Raw genomic sequence first — 14,699 nt, 5'->3', positions numbered from 1 at the left:
CACCCCACTCCACTCAACCTCACTCCACTCAACCCCACCCACTTCACTCAAGCCCACCCACTCCACTCAACCCCACTCCACCCAACCCCACCCCACTCAACTCCACTCCACCCCAACCCACCCCACTCCACCCCGCTCCATTCGACCCCACTCAACTCCATTCCACTCAACCCCACGTCACCCCACTCCACCCCGCTCCATTCAACCCCACTCCTCTCAACCCCACTCCACTTCACCCCACTCAACTCCACCTCACCCCATTCCACCCCACCCCACTCCTCTCCACTCAACCCCACTCCACCCCACTCCACTCCAACCCACTTCCCCCCAAATTTCAACTCTATTTTTTTAAATATTCTAAATAAATAAAACAACAAATAAAATGAATTATGAAGTCTCTGTAAACACAATTATGTTTAAAAACTGTTCTAGTTGAGACCAAACAGCAGCCTGAAGTATCAATATAAAGTCATTTTTGTATATGGAAACTTTGCACACCAGTTTTTTTTTATTTTTTTTAATTTTTTTTAAAGTGCACAAATTTGCTCAATTAACTCCTAAAAAAAAAAAAACTAGTTGTGAACGTAGGTGCATCTGATTTTAACTTGTCTTTAAACAAACTGTTAGTAACATAAAATTAATAAATATTCTCCTTTTATAAAGAACAGTTTGAATAATTACCATTGTTTAGAAATAACTCCATTATTTAAAGGAGGCTGGAGTTTTTGTCTCCTTTTTATTAACATGAATTATACTTTTGACTGTTGCAGTGCAGATTTATTGGACACTTGAGGCTAAAATAACCTCTGTTGCTGAAAGGTGGTCCAGTATTGATCAATTATTGAAATTCGATGCTTTTACTTCCTCAAGTTTTCAGACTTCTGAGACTTAAAAAGCAAATGTTAAACTTTATTCCTTTTGCCATTCACCTCATAAATGAGGCTCGATGCACCAGTTTGCCCCTTTTGGGCTCCGTCTCCCAGTACCGGTAAAAATATTGGGAGAACGGCTCATAACTTCTCCATCATACAGGAATCGATATGCATTCGCTTTGGTGAAATTAGCAATTATTCACCGTCACACAGAAACACGGTAAACATGCAGTTAGTCAGCAATAAGTATTAGGACTAATGGTAGAGTGATGTGTAAATGTGATTGGATGTAATTCAATCAATAACCCCAAGATTGCATGTTGTCTTTGGGTCAATAGTGAATCACACAAAGCATTACTCTGCTGTGCTTAATAGGAAATGGATTTCACTTAAAGGCTTCTTCAGTCGCTCCTTCACCTCGTTCCTCGGACAATATTGGGGCGTAAATGTTAAAATAGCGGCTTTTAAAATTACGACGCTGATCCTTAAATGCTTTTATAAGAAACAGCTGTGCTGTTAATGTGTTAACGTCAGAGTCTGAATAGACGAAAACCACAAATATTTCATGTTTAAATAGATGCGGAAGCACAACGCTGCATACTGAAGGCTGATTGGTATTGCCTTGATCAATAATCAGTCAATCAGTCAAGTTTACTTCTAGAACACATTTCAAAAACAAGACAGCTCACAGTGCTTTACAGCATGAAAACAACATATTTTAGGGCTGAGATTTATCAATTATTGTAACAATTAATCAGTAGATTTTCATTTTACCACTCAAAACTTTTTGCATATTAGAAATGCATTAAAATATGTAAATAAATGAATAATTCAGTCTTTTTTCTAAATAATTTGAGTCTATATACTCCAGTTAACAATGAATCGGTTACTAAATTAGTTGACAATCATTTATTTAGTAGATTAATCGTGATTAATGGTTTCAGCTTTCACGTATTTAATAATTTTTTTATAACTATATTACTTGTTTTGACTGTTTTCCAATTCGGTTTTGAATGGTTGTATTTATTTCAGCTGTATTTGGCTGTAAATTAATCCAGTCCAGTTCTGAAATGGAGCTGATTTTGATTTTTTTCTCTTCATGTAAACAACATCTGGGAAATCTGCCGATTATCCAACTTTAGTCTGATAAAACGTGGAACATGCAGATGATAAAACCCAGCAAGCTAAATCTGTGGCACCAGAATGTCCACAAGGTGTTTCACTCTGGAAAAATATGGAATTTTCTATGAGGCCGGTTCCTAGCAGCTATTTAGTAAATGTAATGTGCTGTATTACACATTAGCGACATGAACTTCCTCGGTTCTGTTGGTGTTTCCCTCTGGGTTTGAAGATGGTGAAGCTTAAAGGTTGTGCAGAACAGCAGAGCTGTTAGGGGGAAGCACTCAGAGGGGGAAACACTCAGAGGGGGAAGCGCTCAGAGGGGGAAGCGCTCAGAGGGGGAAGCGCTCAGAGGGGGAAACACCCAGACGTAACGTCTTCAATGTTGCATGAAGCCGCTGTGGTTCCTCTGCTGCTGAGATCCAGTTCGGCTCAACGAGGCTTCATGTGCGCAGCAGTCGGTGCCGGAGTTTACGGCCGAGCGGCCGCCGCCGCCGTGTTACCCAGCCGGCCCTGACCTGGTCCTCACCCTGACCCGGTCCTCACTCTGACTCGGTCCTCACTCTGACTCGGTCCTCACTCTGACCCGGTCCTCACTCTGACCCGGTCCTCACTCTGACCCGGTCCTCACTCTGACCCGGTCCTCACCCTGACCCGACCTTCACCCTGACCCGGTCCTCACTCTGACCCGGCCCTGACCCGGTCTTCAGCCTGACCCGGCCTCGGTCTCAGCTGGTAGGACTGGAGACTGAACGGTCGTTAGCGGAGCCGGTCGATAGCTGTGGGCTAATTCAGAATCTGCTGTGTTGATTAGTAGCAACTGGTTACATTTACTCAGTTATTTCACTGAAAAGAATCAAAGAATGAGTGAATTGGACTCCGTGTTGCTCTGGAGGAGCTGCAGCAGAGCAGTTCTCATGTTTTTAGTCGGTCGACTTCAGATTCTGATTTGTCTGGAAATGAGATCTGCGCAGTGGAAGTTTTCTCCAACGTAAGAGAGCAGAAAGCTTTGGACTGGGTTTGCTTTTCCTTCATCCCCCCGGAAATGTTTGATTGCATGTGACGCTTATTTGGCAACGGCTTCTGTTTGCCTTGTTTCTGTCTGTGAGAAGAAAGTCAGGATTTACACCAGAAGATCACATCAGTCGAAACTGCTGGATCCTGATTTACGGCCGTCGGAAGTTACTTTCTGCAGCTCTGGCTTTCAGCCTGATGAAAACCGCTGCGTGCATGCGTGCGTGCGTGCGTGTGCGTGTGTGTGAGAACATTTGTGTATTTTCCCTGTGTAACACAGGTAATGTTGGAAACTCATCCTTGTTTCTCCGTGTGCGTTTCTTCCTGTGTGAACAGCTTCCTGCCGATCTCAATAAGATGCACCTGACGGACCACGCCCACCAGCAGGTGATGCACATGGCGCCCAGCCAATCAGGGTGCAGCATCACCAGCGACTCGGGCAGCAGCAGCTTGTCGGACATTTACCAGGTGGGTTCCCCAGGAAAAAGACGTTTCTTTGGGTCACAGAATCGGCTGGGAACAGATTCTATGTTCTATTAGAAAAGCTACAGATGAATGAATGATCAATGCTTCTCTCCCACGTTGCCATTAATAATTAAAAATGAATAAATTATGAACTCTGCTAAAATTAGTGACTTGTTTGCTCACCTGTCGACCTTTAATCCTTCCAATTATTGCTCATCAGTTCTGATCTTCCAGCTGTGGACTAAAGGTCATGTGTAGGAAATAAACCTAACCTTCTGCAGCGCCATCTTTCCCACAGTTAAAGTACTGAAACCTAATCGCTGTGCCTTCGTTAGTGGTGGCCATTTTGCAGAAACTCTGATGGCGTCGATCTGATGTTATAAACCTAATAACTATTACTAATTATTAGTTTGTGTTCGGTTTGACAGGCTCCTGCTGATAACCTGCCATCAGAAACAGGTGAACGTTTCTGAGGACTGAGTAGTTTTTCCACCTAAACTCTTCGGTGTGGATGTTCTCACTGAGGGAACCAACTCACATTTAGCCATTGTAGCATGAATTGGGTGGAAGAAATTTAATTTTTTACCTGGACACAGTCAAGCTTAAAATTATTCATACCCCTGCCAAATTAAGGTTAAAGAGTAAACCAATTAATCGCATGATAAATTAAAACAAACTCAATAATTTCCATTTGAATGATTTTATCTTTCTACCAAAAACTGGAGGATAAAAATCTTTAATCTGGTGTTTTGGTCTCAACTAGCCTTGTTTTTGTTTACATTCATTTTATTTGTTGTTTATTTTGGATACTTAAAAAATGTTTTCCAGTTCCAGTGCTAAATGTTTATTCCAATTTAAAGTTCATTACCATTATATTACTCGAAAATGGATTCATTACTTCTTCACTGTTTCATCACTAAAACCTAAAGTAAGAATGTCAACAGTATGGAAGTTAAGAAGACATTTTGAAATTTTAAAGCAAAGTTGAGGCTTTTCAGTTTGTAGGGAAAACGCAAACCGACGTCTGGTCAGCGCTAGCAGCGCTAGCGGCGCTAGCAGCGCTCATCTTGCTAATTACTAATATATGATTCAAAATTAAATTAAAATTTTAACTCAGTCTTTTACAGTGTTGCTTTGCAGCAAGTACTGCTGGTTTAAATATGAATAAATAACGACCATTTATGCCAGAAAGGCAAAAGATATACATATATTTTAAATCCTGTTGGTTATGAAAATTGTATCCACAGCCTTTAGCTTCACAAAACAAGAAACCGGCAACTTCCTGATGAGTTTACAACTAATTCTCCAATCAGTTGTGTCAAATAAAATAGGAGCATTTAGTAGATTCAGAAAACCTTGATGGTATTTTTTCACTCTTGTCTCCTTTAATTTTGAAATAGTTTGTTTTCTCTGCTAATTACTCCACTGCAGCAGATAGCGTGGTCACCTTGCACGCCTCTTTCTTTCTCTGCCTTTGTGACGTTTCTCCAGTATTTACCAGCTCAGTGTGCTTCGACAAGCCTCTCTTGAGTGCTTGAAGGACTGAGAGTCAATAAGAGAGAAAAGAGAACATAATAAACCTGTCATCTAATCGTTTTAATCCACCAACTTTTCTAATCTCCGCTGTTAGAGGAGAAAGCCGTTATAAATCCAAGAATGTGTCTTTTAGCCTCCACAAGCTGAGGCTTACAGTAATTATTTGGCCGTCCCGCCCAGCAGGCTGTGTTTATAAATGGATCTTAGAGTTTCTTACAAGGCTGTTTATTTTATGTAGCTTTAATCACGGCAACCGGGAAGGTTAGTTTGTTATTGAGCTGATTTATGATCTGTTAACATTTAAGGAAGAAAAAAATATTTCATACTTTTTTCTTAAAAATAACTGCAGGATGCAACTTTTATTAAAAAATATGTATTTTACATATTTGTTAAAACTAACAGTTTATGAGACAATCTGTAAAAAGAACTGAGCTACAGTTACTTACAGTCGAAAGAAATGCTCCAACAACAACCAATCAGAGCCAGGGGGTGGGGCTTAGCGCTGCCAATAATCCTCATGTACTGCTAAATGTGCTAATGGCGGAGAAACAACTTTCTGTTACAGGAGAACCGCTCATCTACCATCAATGTTCTTTGTGCTAACTAGCCTTAGCATGAATTGCAAGCTATGCTAGGTTACAGCTAGCATAGCTTGTATATTACTATATAGTAATTTTAATATAAATGATCGATAAAAAATTTCAGTAGCTTAAATTTATTAAATCATTACAAATCAGTAACATTGATAGTTTTGGTGAACAGCACCACATGGAGGATGATTGACAGCGCTAAGACCCGCCTCCTTGCTCTGATTGGTTGTTTCTAGTCTGTACTGGCAGTAGGAAGAAAAGCTCAGTTTTTTATATTTTTTTATTTTTCCACAACAGTTTCAACAAATATGTAAAAAAAAATATTTTTTTCATACAGCACCTTATTCATATTTAATACAAGAAATTAATATTGACAAAAAAAGCAAAACAAACAAAAAAAAGATGCAAAAACAGACCAAAATAAGAAAATAAGGTATTTTATCCCCCTTTTTTCAGCCTCCTGCAGGATTTTTCAGTGCCTGGTTGGTTATGAGGTTATCCGGGTCTGACATTTAACTCGGAGCGCAGATGATTTCACCCTCAGATTAGGTATTTATCACACGGATTTGATCCCATCGGCTTGTTGCTGACCCGGCTCCGTGTTTGTTTACAGCTGTCTTAAAGGGCTGACCCTTCCAGTCAGCTGCGCTCCTCAGCTGTCACTGTTTTACCGAGTTTCTCCCATGCATTTATATTCTTTATAACCTCAGAGGTTTGTTTTTACCCAACTTCTGGACTTTTGCCCTTTCCTCCCTCAGCTAGTTTACATTCTGAAGCAACATTTGCCACATCTCTCTTCTTCTTTTGAACATGAGGTGTTTTCTTTGGATTTGACGTCATTCATGTCGAGGAAATATCCTTTGAGCTAAAACTTGTTTTGACATTGGTGAACTCCTGCGCAGCCAGCGATCAGGTGTGAATGGCAGTGAAGGGTTTGTTCACGACGGGAAGTGAGGGAAGAAAATGAGAATTTTGTGAGCTGTTGCTCTTTTTAAAATGATTCAGATTCAGTCTTTTTTTTTTTTTATTCCTGCAAGGATGGCAAAAAAAAGAATCACTAAATTTTACTAGGCAATTTTAAATCGGTAAATGATAAAAAAAAATATAGTAAATTTATTGTAAATGATGGATAAAAGAGTTCAGAAGCTCAAATGTATTAAATCATTTACATGTTCTGTAAATTTGGGATCTTGTCTTTTATTTATTTGAAACAGAAAACACTGAGCAGGCGGAAACTTCTTTACTTCTCCAAACTAATTTCTCGTCTTTTACTGCTGCTGAAATTGTGGGACATGTGAGAACGTCATCATACAATAACTTGCACAAACATTTGAATTTTAATAGAAATCAGAAAAGCGTGGCGTTGGTCCTGCCACTAGAGGGCTCCACCTTTAACCTCCAGGTTGATGGCTTAATTGCCCCTGCTCCTTCTGAGGCCGTCCTGGACCCTGAGCAGCCAGAACATTTGAACATTCAGAGGTTTTGGACGCCAGGATGTGGTTTTATTTTGAAAGTCCAGGTCTTCTGACCTGGTTTAGTTTTTAACTTGTGCTATAAAGATTGTTCCAGATAGTTGTCTGTAAATATTCTGGGTATTTTATAATGAAGTATGGATTTTTTTAATGATTTCTTTTTATGTGTTACACTACCACCCACAGGCAAAATGCATTGACCTTCAAATTCCCAACTAATTCAACATGTAAAGAATTTTAACTACTAGTTTAGTTTCATATTTTTATTATAAAGACCAGCGCTTTTATTTTTTTTAAACCATTTTTATGTTTCATATACAAACTTTAATGTAGTTTGTTTGGATTTTATGTGACAGATCAACAGAAAGTAGCAAATAAATGCTAACTGGAAGAAAAAGTAACAACGTTATCAGCTGTTTTTACAAGTAAAATCTGAAAAGTTGATTTAATAAATCGTCCAATTTTGGATATCTTTAAGCTGAAATTGCAAAAAATCTCCACTTGATGCGGATTGTTGTGTAGAGGTAAAGTTAGTGTTTATTAGTACATTTTTTTCACCTTTTTTTAGAGATTTCTGCAGCAGTTTTACTCAAAAAGTAAGACCAAAATTTAAAAAATGTGTCTCATCCGACCACACTCTGGCTTTTGGTGGTTGTGTTTTGTCTCTGCAGAAAACGCTAAAACAGTTCCCACCTTCTTGTGATTGCTTCTTGTGATTCAGGCCACAGAGAGCGACCTGGGAGACGTGGATCTGTCTGGACTGCCAGAGGCTCCAGTGGACAGCGAGGAAGAGGAGGAGGAGGATGAAGACCTGGAGAGAGCGTCAGACGGACTCCTGGGCCGGGACCTGGTCCGAGAGTGTCTGGAAAAAGACCCAGCCGACCGCAACGACGACGACATCGGTCAGTTTCTTTTGCTTTTTTTTTTATTTCAGTTTTTAAGTTTTATACGTTTTTTTCAATAAAAAAAACTTCTGAAACTTTATCAAAACTGCAGGTGTGTGTCGGAGTCTGGTGGATTTTGGTTAAAACATGTTTGTTTTTCATTCAGTGGGTAGAAAATACAGACATTTGACTCAAGTAAGAGTAGAGATACTTCAGAATAAAATTACTCAAGTAAAAGTAAAAACAAAATACTCCTAAAAGTCTAAAAGTACATTTTTTCCAAAAAGTTACTCAAGTAAATGTAACTAGTTACTCCCCAATACTGGTATCAGTCACTGTTTACTCAGATTTAAGTTTGTTTTTATGACAGAATTCAGTACAAATTACCTATAAGGTAATCGGTTTGAATTATCTTTAAAAAAAAGTAAAAGTAAAAAGTACAGTGTTGTAAACCTAATTTACTTAAGTAAATGTAACTAATTACTACCCAGATCTGGAATTGGCCAGAAACGGAATCGGTGCGCCCCTACTGATCAAATATTTGTATAAAATTGTTTAAAAAATTAATTTGGTGTGGTTTTGTTGCTATTTTGGGACCATCAGTCGCTCAGCTTGAACACACAGGGAGCCCTCCCCTCACAAAACCCCCTGCAGAGGTATCTAAACAACAGCGCCCTTCTAATGTGTATTTTTAAGCAGGCAGTCACTTAAACGGCCTCATTAGTGGGACCCAGTGGGGTCCTGGAGAGGAAGGTGACCACATCAGAGAGCGAGGCGAGGTGGTAAAGGCCTGGCCTGCTGCGAGCCCGCCGGGCCGGCCGGGGGTCTGGCCTTTTCACCGCCTTCTCTTCAGCTCATGAATATTAAGTTTAAAAGAAGAAAATGAATCTAAAATAGCGTCATTAGGGGTGCATTTAATTTAAACACTTTATTTGAAGGGGTGAACATCGGAATCTTCATCAGCTTTGTCCTTAAATAATGAAGCTTTTATTGCAAACTTCCATTACAAATTGCATTAAAAGTGTCATTATTTACAGAATGGCACTTAATGACAACAGACATAAACATCATGTTCATAACAGGTGTTATGTCATGCTTTTGGCAGTATTAGTTTAGTTAGTTAGTTTGGCTTTTGTAGTAAAATAATAAACTTTTATACACGCAAATGCATTTGAGAGAAAAACAAACAAAAGAAAAACAGTACTAAAGTATATTTACATGTTCAGAGTGCATGTCTGAAAAGTATAAATTTTAGGTTTGTTTTTAACAATTTATCTGACTAAACTGGTCAACATAGATGGAGTAGCACATAATTTATGTTTTTTAGAGTAACTGTAACTTTATTGCATGTGTAATATTTGCATAGTTTGCCTTCATCATGCTTGCAGCACACAGTGGTGCAGTTGGTAGAGCTGGTGCCTTGCAGCAAGAAGGTTCTGGGTTCAATTCCCGGCCCCGGTCTTTCTGCATGGAGTCTCCATGTTCTCCCTGTGCATGGTGGGTTTTCTCCGGGTACTCCGGTTTCCTCCCACAGTCCAAAAACATGTTGTCAGGTTAACTGGCCTCTCCAAATTGCCCCTAGGTGTGAGTGTGTGTGTGTGTGCATGGTTGTGTGTCCTGTGCGTCTCTGTGATGCCCTGCGACAGACTGGCGACCTGTCCAGGGTGACCCCGGTACGCTAGCTGGAGATGGGCACCAGCAACCCTCCCAACCCCACTAAGGGACAACTGTGTAAAGAAAATGGATGGATGGAGATTCAAAGAAATGCACTCTGATCCTTGTAGGTTGCATTTAACAAAAACCAAGAAGGAGCAAACTCAAGAGGAGTCTTAGCAGAAGAGCAATAAAAATGTACAACTACAGCAGTGAGGCTGTGAAGAAAAAAGTTTTAAAGCACTTGAGCAGTTTGGATCAAGGTCACTCTGTTCTCCGCTGCAGCACAGATGAGGCGGATTCTACGTCTCTTATGGGATTCCACCTTTATGATTTATATGCACTTCTTCCAGAGTAATTTCTGCTCTGGTTGTCATGTTTTAAAAGAGGAGCAGCTTCCTACACTGCAAAAACACAAAATCCTACCAAGTACTTTTGGTCCAGTTTCTACTGCAGATGTTTTAGTGCACTTGAATTAAGACAAAACTAACTTACAAGTAACTTATCGGCAACGTAGCAAAAAAAAGTCACATTTTGCAGAAAGAGAAGCTTTAAGAGATTCTCTTCTAACAAAGCTATCGTCTCTTTGACAACCAGAACAACTGCTGGAGTTTCTGCACCAGCTGCCTGCGTTCGCCAACATGACCATGTCCGTACGGCGAGAGTTGTGCAGCGTCATGGTGTTTGAGGTGGTGGAGCAATCTGGCACGGTCATCCTGCACAACAAACAAGAGGTAGGAATGATTTCACATTCTCATTTCACAGAATATTTAGCTCAAACGTCAAGCAAGACACAAAAAAATGAGACTTTTTGAAACTCTCAAATAATCTTTTGGGACTTTCTCACATGCAAAGCGTTTATGGAGAAACAGGTTCACCCACGAAAACTCAGGAACATTTTCTTTTCACAGCTAAGTCAACGAGGAACCGATAACATACAAGACAATAGATATCAAATGTAGCTTCCTGTGTGATTTCCCTTCCTGCATATAAAAAAATCACATCTGTATTCTTGACAGATGAAGTTTGAAACACCACAATTGAAATTGTTAGTTTTTTTGACATTAGCAGAATACAGGTAGCTTCATCTGAAATACATCTGCTGATGGAAACAACACTTTCCCAGCATTCCCTCTGGGAAACCTGGATGTGGCTTGGACATGTTAATATTGATATTATTGATATTTTGCATGACAAATGCTGGATGCTACACACCTTTTGTACAATTTGTGTTGATAAACCTTTGTTTTCTGTCAATATTTCTCTCTTAGTTCAAAACCAGAATATAACTGTTAGCATATTTTAGGCGGAAGCAGTAAATGAAGGTTTGAAGGAGCCTGTGATGCTTCTCAAAGTGTGCAGAGCCACTGTGTTAGTGCTGCCAGTCACTTGAGCTGCTACAAAGCAAATTAATTAAGTTACATGTCTGAGAGACAAGAGATCCATTCTGACTGTTTTCTTCCACACAGCAGCAGTGAAACTGACCGAAAATTGATATCAAATCGACCATTTCTGAGATCAGGAAGACGGGGATTGATCTCAGCATTGGTAAAACTTAGAGACTCTCTCAGAAAATGTGTATTTGAACAGCCGTGTGTTTGTCTGTGTGCCTCCCTGCTGTCTCTGTCAGGTCGATTGATGGGCAGCGCTCCTCCACAGTGTCTCTGGATTCACATGGTGAATGTCAAAGAGAGGCACTTGGCTCCACTCAGAAGTCAAAATGGCTTGGCTGAGTGAGAGAGAGAGGACAATAAAGAGGCTAAAGTGGTGTAGTAGAGGAGAAACGAGCTTGCTTCAGGGGAGCAAAAAAAGCAAAAATAGCTTCATTTTTCACCTGTGATGTCATGGTTGCTAATTATTTCTGTACATATTCATCAAGTAAATCAATAATAGCACAGCAGAGTTGCTAGTTAACAACTTTTGTGTGCTATGTATTTCTACGTGTGGTTGATTGCCTCAACTATTTCCTTTTCATCGCCTCAGAGAAACAAGAGGGGCAGCAAGTAAAGCGACAGAAATAGAAACCGTTGGGGCCGAGAAAGAGAGAAGCTCTCACAAATATCAGTGATGGCTGCAGAGGGAGCCCAGGGTTCGTTCGCCCTCCTTCCTGAGCGAAGTGAAGCAGTTTCTATTTAAAAAGCAACGGCTGGAGACATAACTCGGAAACGCAACGCGCTAGTACCAAAATATACTACAAGTCCATTTCAAGTTTGGCAACAACCAATGGATGTTTTGACTACAGTGATACAGACCAACAACCAACCCTGTATGCACTGGTGTCCATAGGCGCGTTACAAAGCAAAAGCTGCTAGCTAACAATGACTAGCATTGGTTTTAACTGTTCAGTGGTCAACATAATGCGCTAAATCTTAAATGTCTGCGTAATATATAAGAGAAAAACGACACAGTGCTTTGCTTGCAATTGTCAACACTTCAACAACTAGATTTCAAGGTTAGGAAAATGTTTTAATTTTTAAAAAAAGTAGGAAGGGAGAGAGAAGTAGGTTAGCTATGCTAGCTTGACTATGACAACCTCAACATGTAGATGTGCTGTGGGATCCGGCGTGTTTTGGTTCAGTTAAAAAATAAAAGTAGAAGCTGACCTAAACACCAACTCTTGACAGATCATCAGTAGTGTTTAAATTAGCTAATTTACCACCGCTGTGTTAGCTTAGCTAACAGCAGCGGTAGCTAAGCTACCTCAGCGATCACTTATTAATGATCACAAAATAAGCATCAAGCCTAAAAACATAAAACTGCAACTGACTGAATGTTCTGGACTGTGTGTAGGAAATGTTTGGGTGTTTTTTTGGTGTTGAATCTTGTTTATATGTATAGTGACGATATTGCCAGTTGCCATGGCAACAGGTGTGTGTGTGTAGCGTAGTCAACACAGAGAGCGAAGAAAACAGAAGAATATGAGTGGTTTTCAGTTGTTCTTAAACAATTCTTCTGCGTCATTTCCCCCGCTTGCTGTGTGTCGCACTGCACTAAATTCATAACACCGGTTGTAAACGGCAACATGTCTGTATTGTCAAACACCTGAAAAAAAAAAAAACGGTGCTAAGAAGCAATTATGGCCCATTTTATGGGATTAGCTGCTGGAATCACAGAATAATTTGCTGCTGCTGCTGTTGGCCTGTCTGCAGCTCGACCACTGGTATGTGATCTTGAACGGAGCCGTGGAGATCAGCCGTGCAGAAAGCCGAACAGAGACTCTTTGTATGGGGAACAGCTTTGGCATCTCGCCCTCACTGGATAAGCAGTACATGAACGGAGAAGTTCGCACCAAAGGAGATGACTGCCAGGTAAAACACAACAAACAGAAATGGTGGTTTTATTCAGGGTGGAGAAAATTAATTCCTCAATCTGACGGCACTTTTGGTATTGCTGTTGATCTATTTAATCATCATAAATAGCCAGTAATGGTACATTAATTTAATATTTGATCAACAGTTTAAAAGAATTTGACAACAAAATTATCAAATTATGAAAAATCAGAATTTTTCCCTCTTTCTTGTTTTATTTAAATTATTTAATTGGTGAAACTTTTCACCATTTGAACCAAACGAGCAAGAGAAAACAGTTTCTGTTTGGGTTTCGTTAGCTACATAAGCACTGATACTGTAAAGATTAACACAGCATTGCCCCTCCCTCACGTATTTCTGTGCACTGCCTGTCAGCTGACTGAAAGAAAACACTTTTACCTCGCTTACAAGAAAGAAAGATTTTGACAGTTAAATATTTCCTGCTGCAAAAAAAACACAATTATTTGTGGTATCACTCCTACAAAAGTAACACATTTGTAAAAACACAGAAGACCAACTACAAAAACTAACAGGCACAGTTTATTATGTTTTACAGTGCAGAATGGCTGGTGTTTTTTATTCTTTACTGTAATAGCTTCATAAAGTGTACAACAGTATTTAAAGCTTTAACATTTTAAGGATTTTTAGCTCCTTCCGTTCACTAAAAGTTTTATCATGAGTTTGAATGAACTCTTGTGATTCTTTTCTTATAATTTATAATAATTTTTCTGGCATGTGCCTGAACTGGCTCTAWGATTTCTCCTTCCTATAGTAAAACAAAAAGACTGATTCTATGATTGACACTTCCTCTTTTGTACAAAAATAAGTCATTTCTGTACAGTATTTATTTTTACTGCTACTGAATCTTTTAATTTTAGTCCTGCTCGTCTTTGGCCTGTAAAGTAAAATGTGTGTCATGGAGCAGAAATGCCAAAGTTGAGTTGATTTCATTTCTGCTTTTCTTCTTAGTTCATGTTTGCCTCTGCAGSTCAATCATTTCTCCTCCTGCTTGTTTTCATATAAACTTTTCATATAAGCGGAATCCCAGTAACATCAGTTTCTTTGTTAGAGTGACCTTCTCTAAAGAAAAAGCACATTCTTAATATAATGGCGATGTGAAAAGTCACAGAAGGTCCCTTTGTCCACACTGACTAGTTCCTCTGCGGCGCATATCGTTTCCTTACCACACATAAACAGGAAGTTGCAGAGGTAGACGTTAGTGAAACAAATGCAGAAACTGATGAGTTAGACAAGAGGAGCAGGTCATGTTTTAGTGATTTCTTGTTCAAATAGCTGAGATGATTTTGGACCTCCATTTCTCCCAGTTCAGTTTTATTTCAGCGAGAGCTTTCCGCTGTTGGACATTTCCTTCCTCTGTCCGTGCGATCCTCCCATGCCTCACTTTGCCAGCTCTCATGCGTCCACTTTGCTGCTTTTTGAGTATCCGAACGTGGTGCAGAGCAATCTTCTGCTCTACTACAAGTTCACCCGCTGTCCGCATGTCGTCCTCGACCAGTTCGTCTGCATCGCCCAGGAGGATTACTGGCGCATCCTCAACCACGTGGAGAAAAACACGCACAAGGTGGAGGAGGAGGGGGAGATCGTGATGGTGAAGGAGCACCGCGAGCTGGACCGCAGCGGCACCAGAAAGGGTCACATCGTCATCAAGGTTTGTAAGAGTGTTTTATTTTTTACTTGAGTAATTTCATTATGAAGTATTTCTACTCTTGAGTAGAAATACTACTACTTTTACTTTTGCTTCAGTAAAAATATGTTGAAGTATTTC

General features: G+C 39.8%; 1 protein-coding gene across 17 annotated transcripts in view; it reads left to right on the top strand.

The window, feature by feature from the left end:
* The window catches only part of rapgef6 (Rap guanine nucleotide exchange factor (GEF) 6), a 145,091-nt gene that overhangs the window by 87,011 nt on the left and 43,381 nt on the right, over positions 1–14,699 (top strand). For all 17 annotated transcript variants that reach the window (XM_008426850.2, XM_008426849.2, XM_008426867.2 and 14 more), the window contains 5 exons: positions 3,342–3,473; positions 7,790–7,970; positions 10,203–10,339; positions 12,755–12,913; positions 14,430–14,582. In XM_008426850.2, coding sequence (XP_008425072.1) covers positions 3,342–3,473; positions 7,790–7,970; positions 10,203–10,339; positions 12,755–12,913; positions 14,430–14,582 — 762 coding nt within the window. The remainder of the gene's footprint in view (positions 1–3,341; positions 3,474–7,789; positions 7,971–10,202; positions 10,340–12,754; positions 12,914–14,429; positions 14,583–14,699) is intronic.

Source organism: Poecilia reticulata, linkage group LG14 (assembly GCF_000633615.1).
Source record: "Poecilia reticulata strain Guanapo linkage group LG14, Guppy_female_1.0+MT, whole genome shotgun sequence".
NCBI lineage: Eukaryota > Metazoa > Chordata > Actinopteri > Cyprinodontiformes > Poeciliidae > Poecilia > Poecilia reticulata.
Note: the sequence above shows the minus strand (reverse complement) of the source record. Positions and strands in the feature narration are given on the sequence as shown.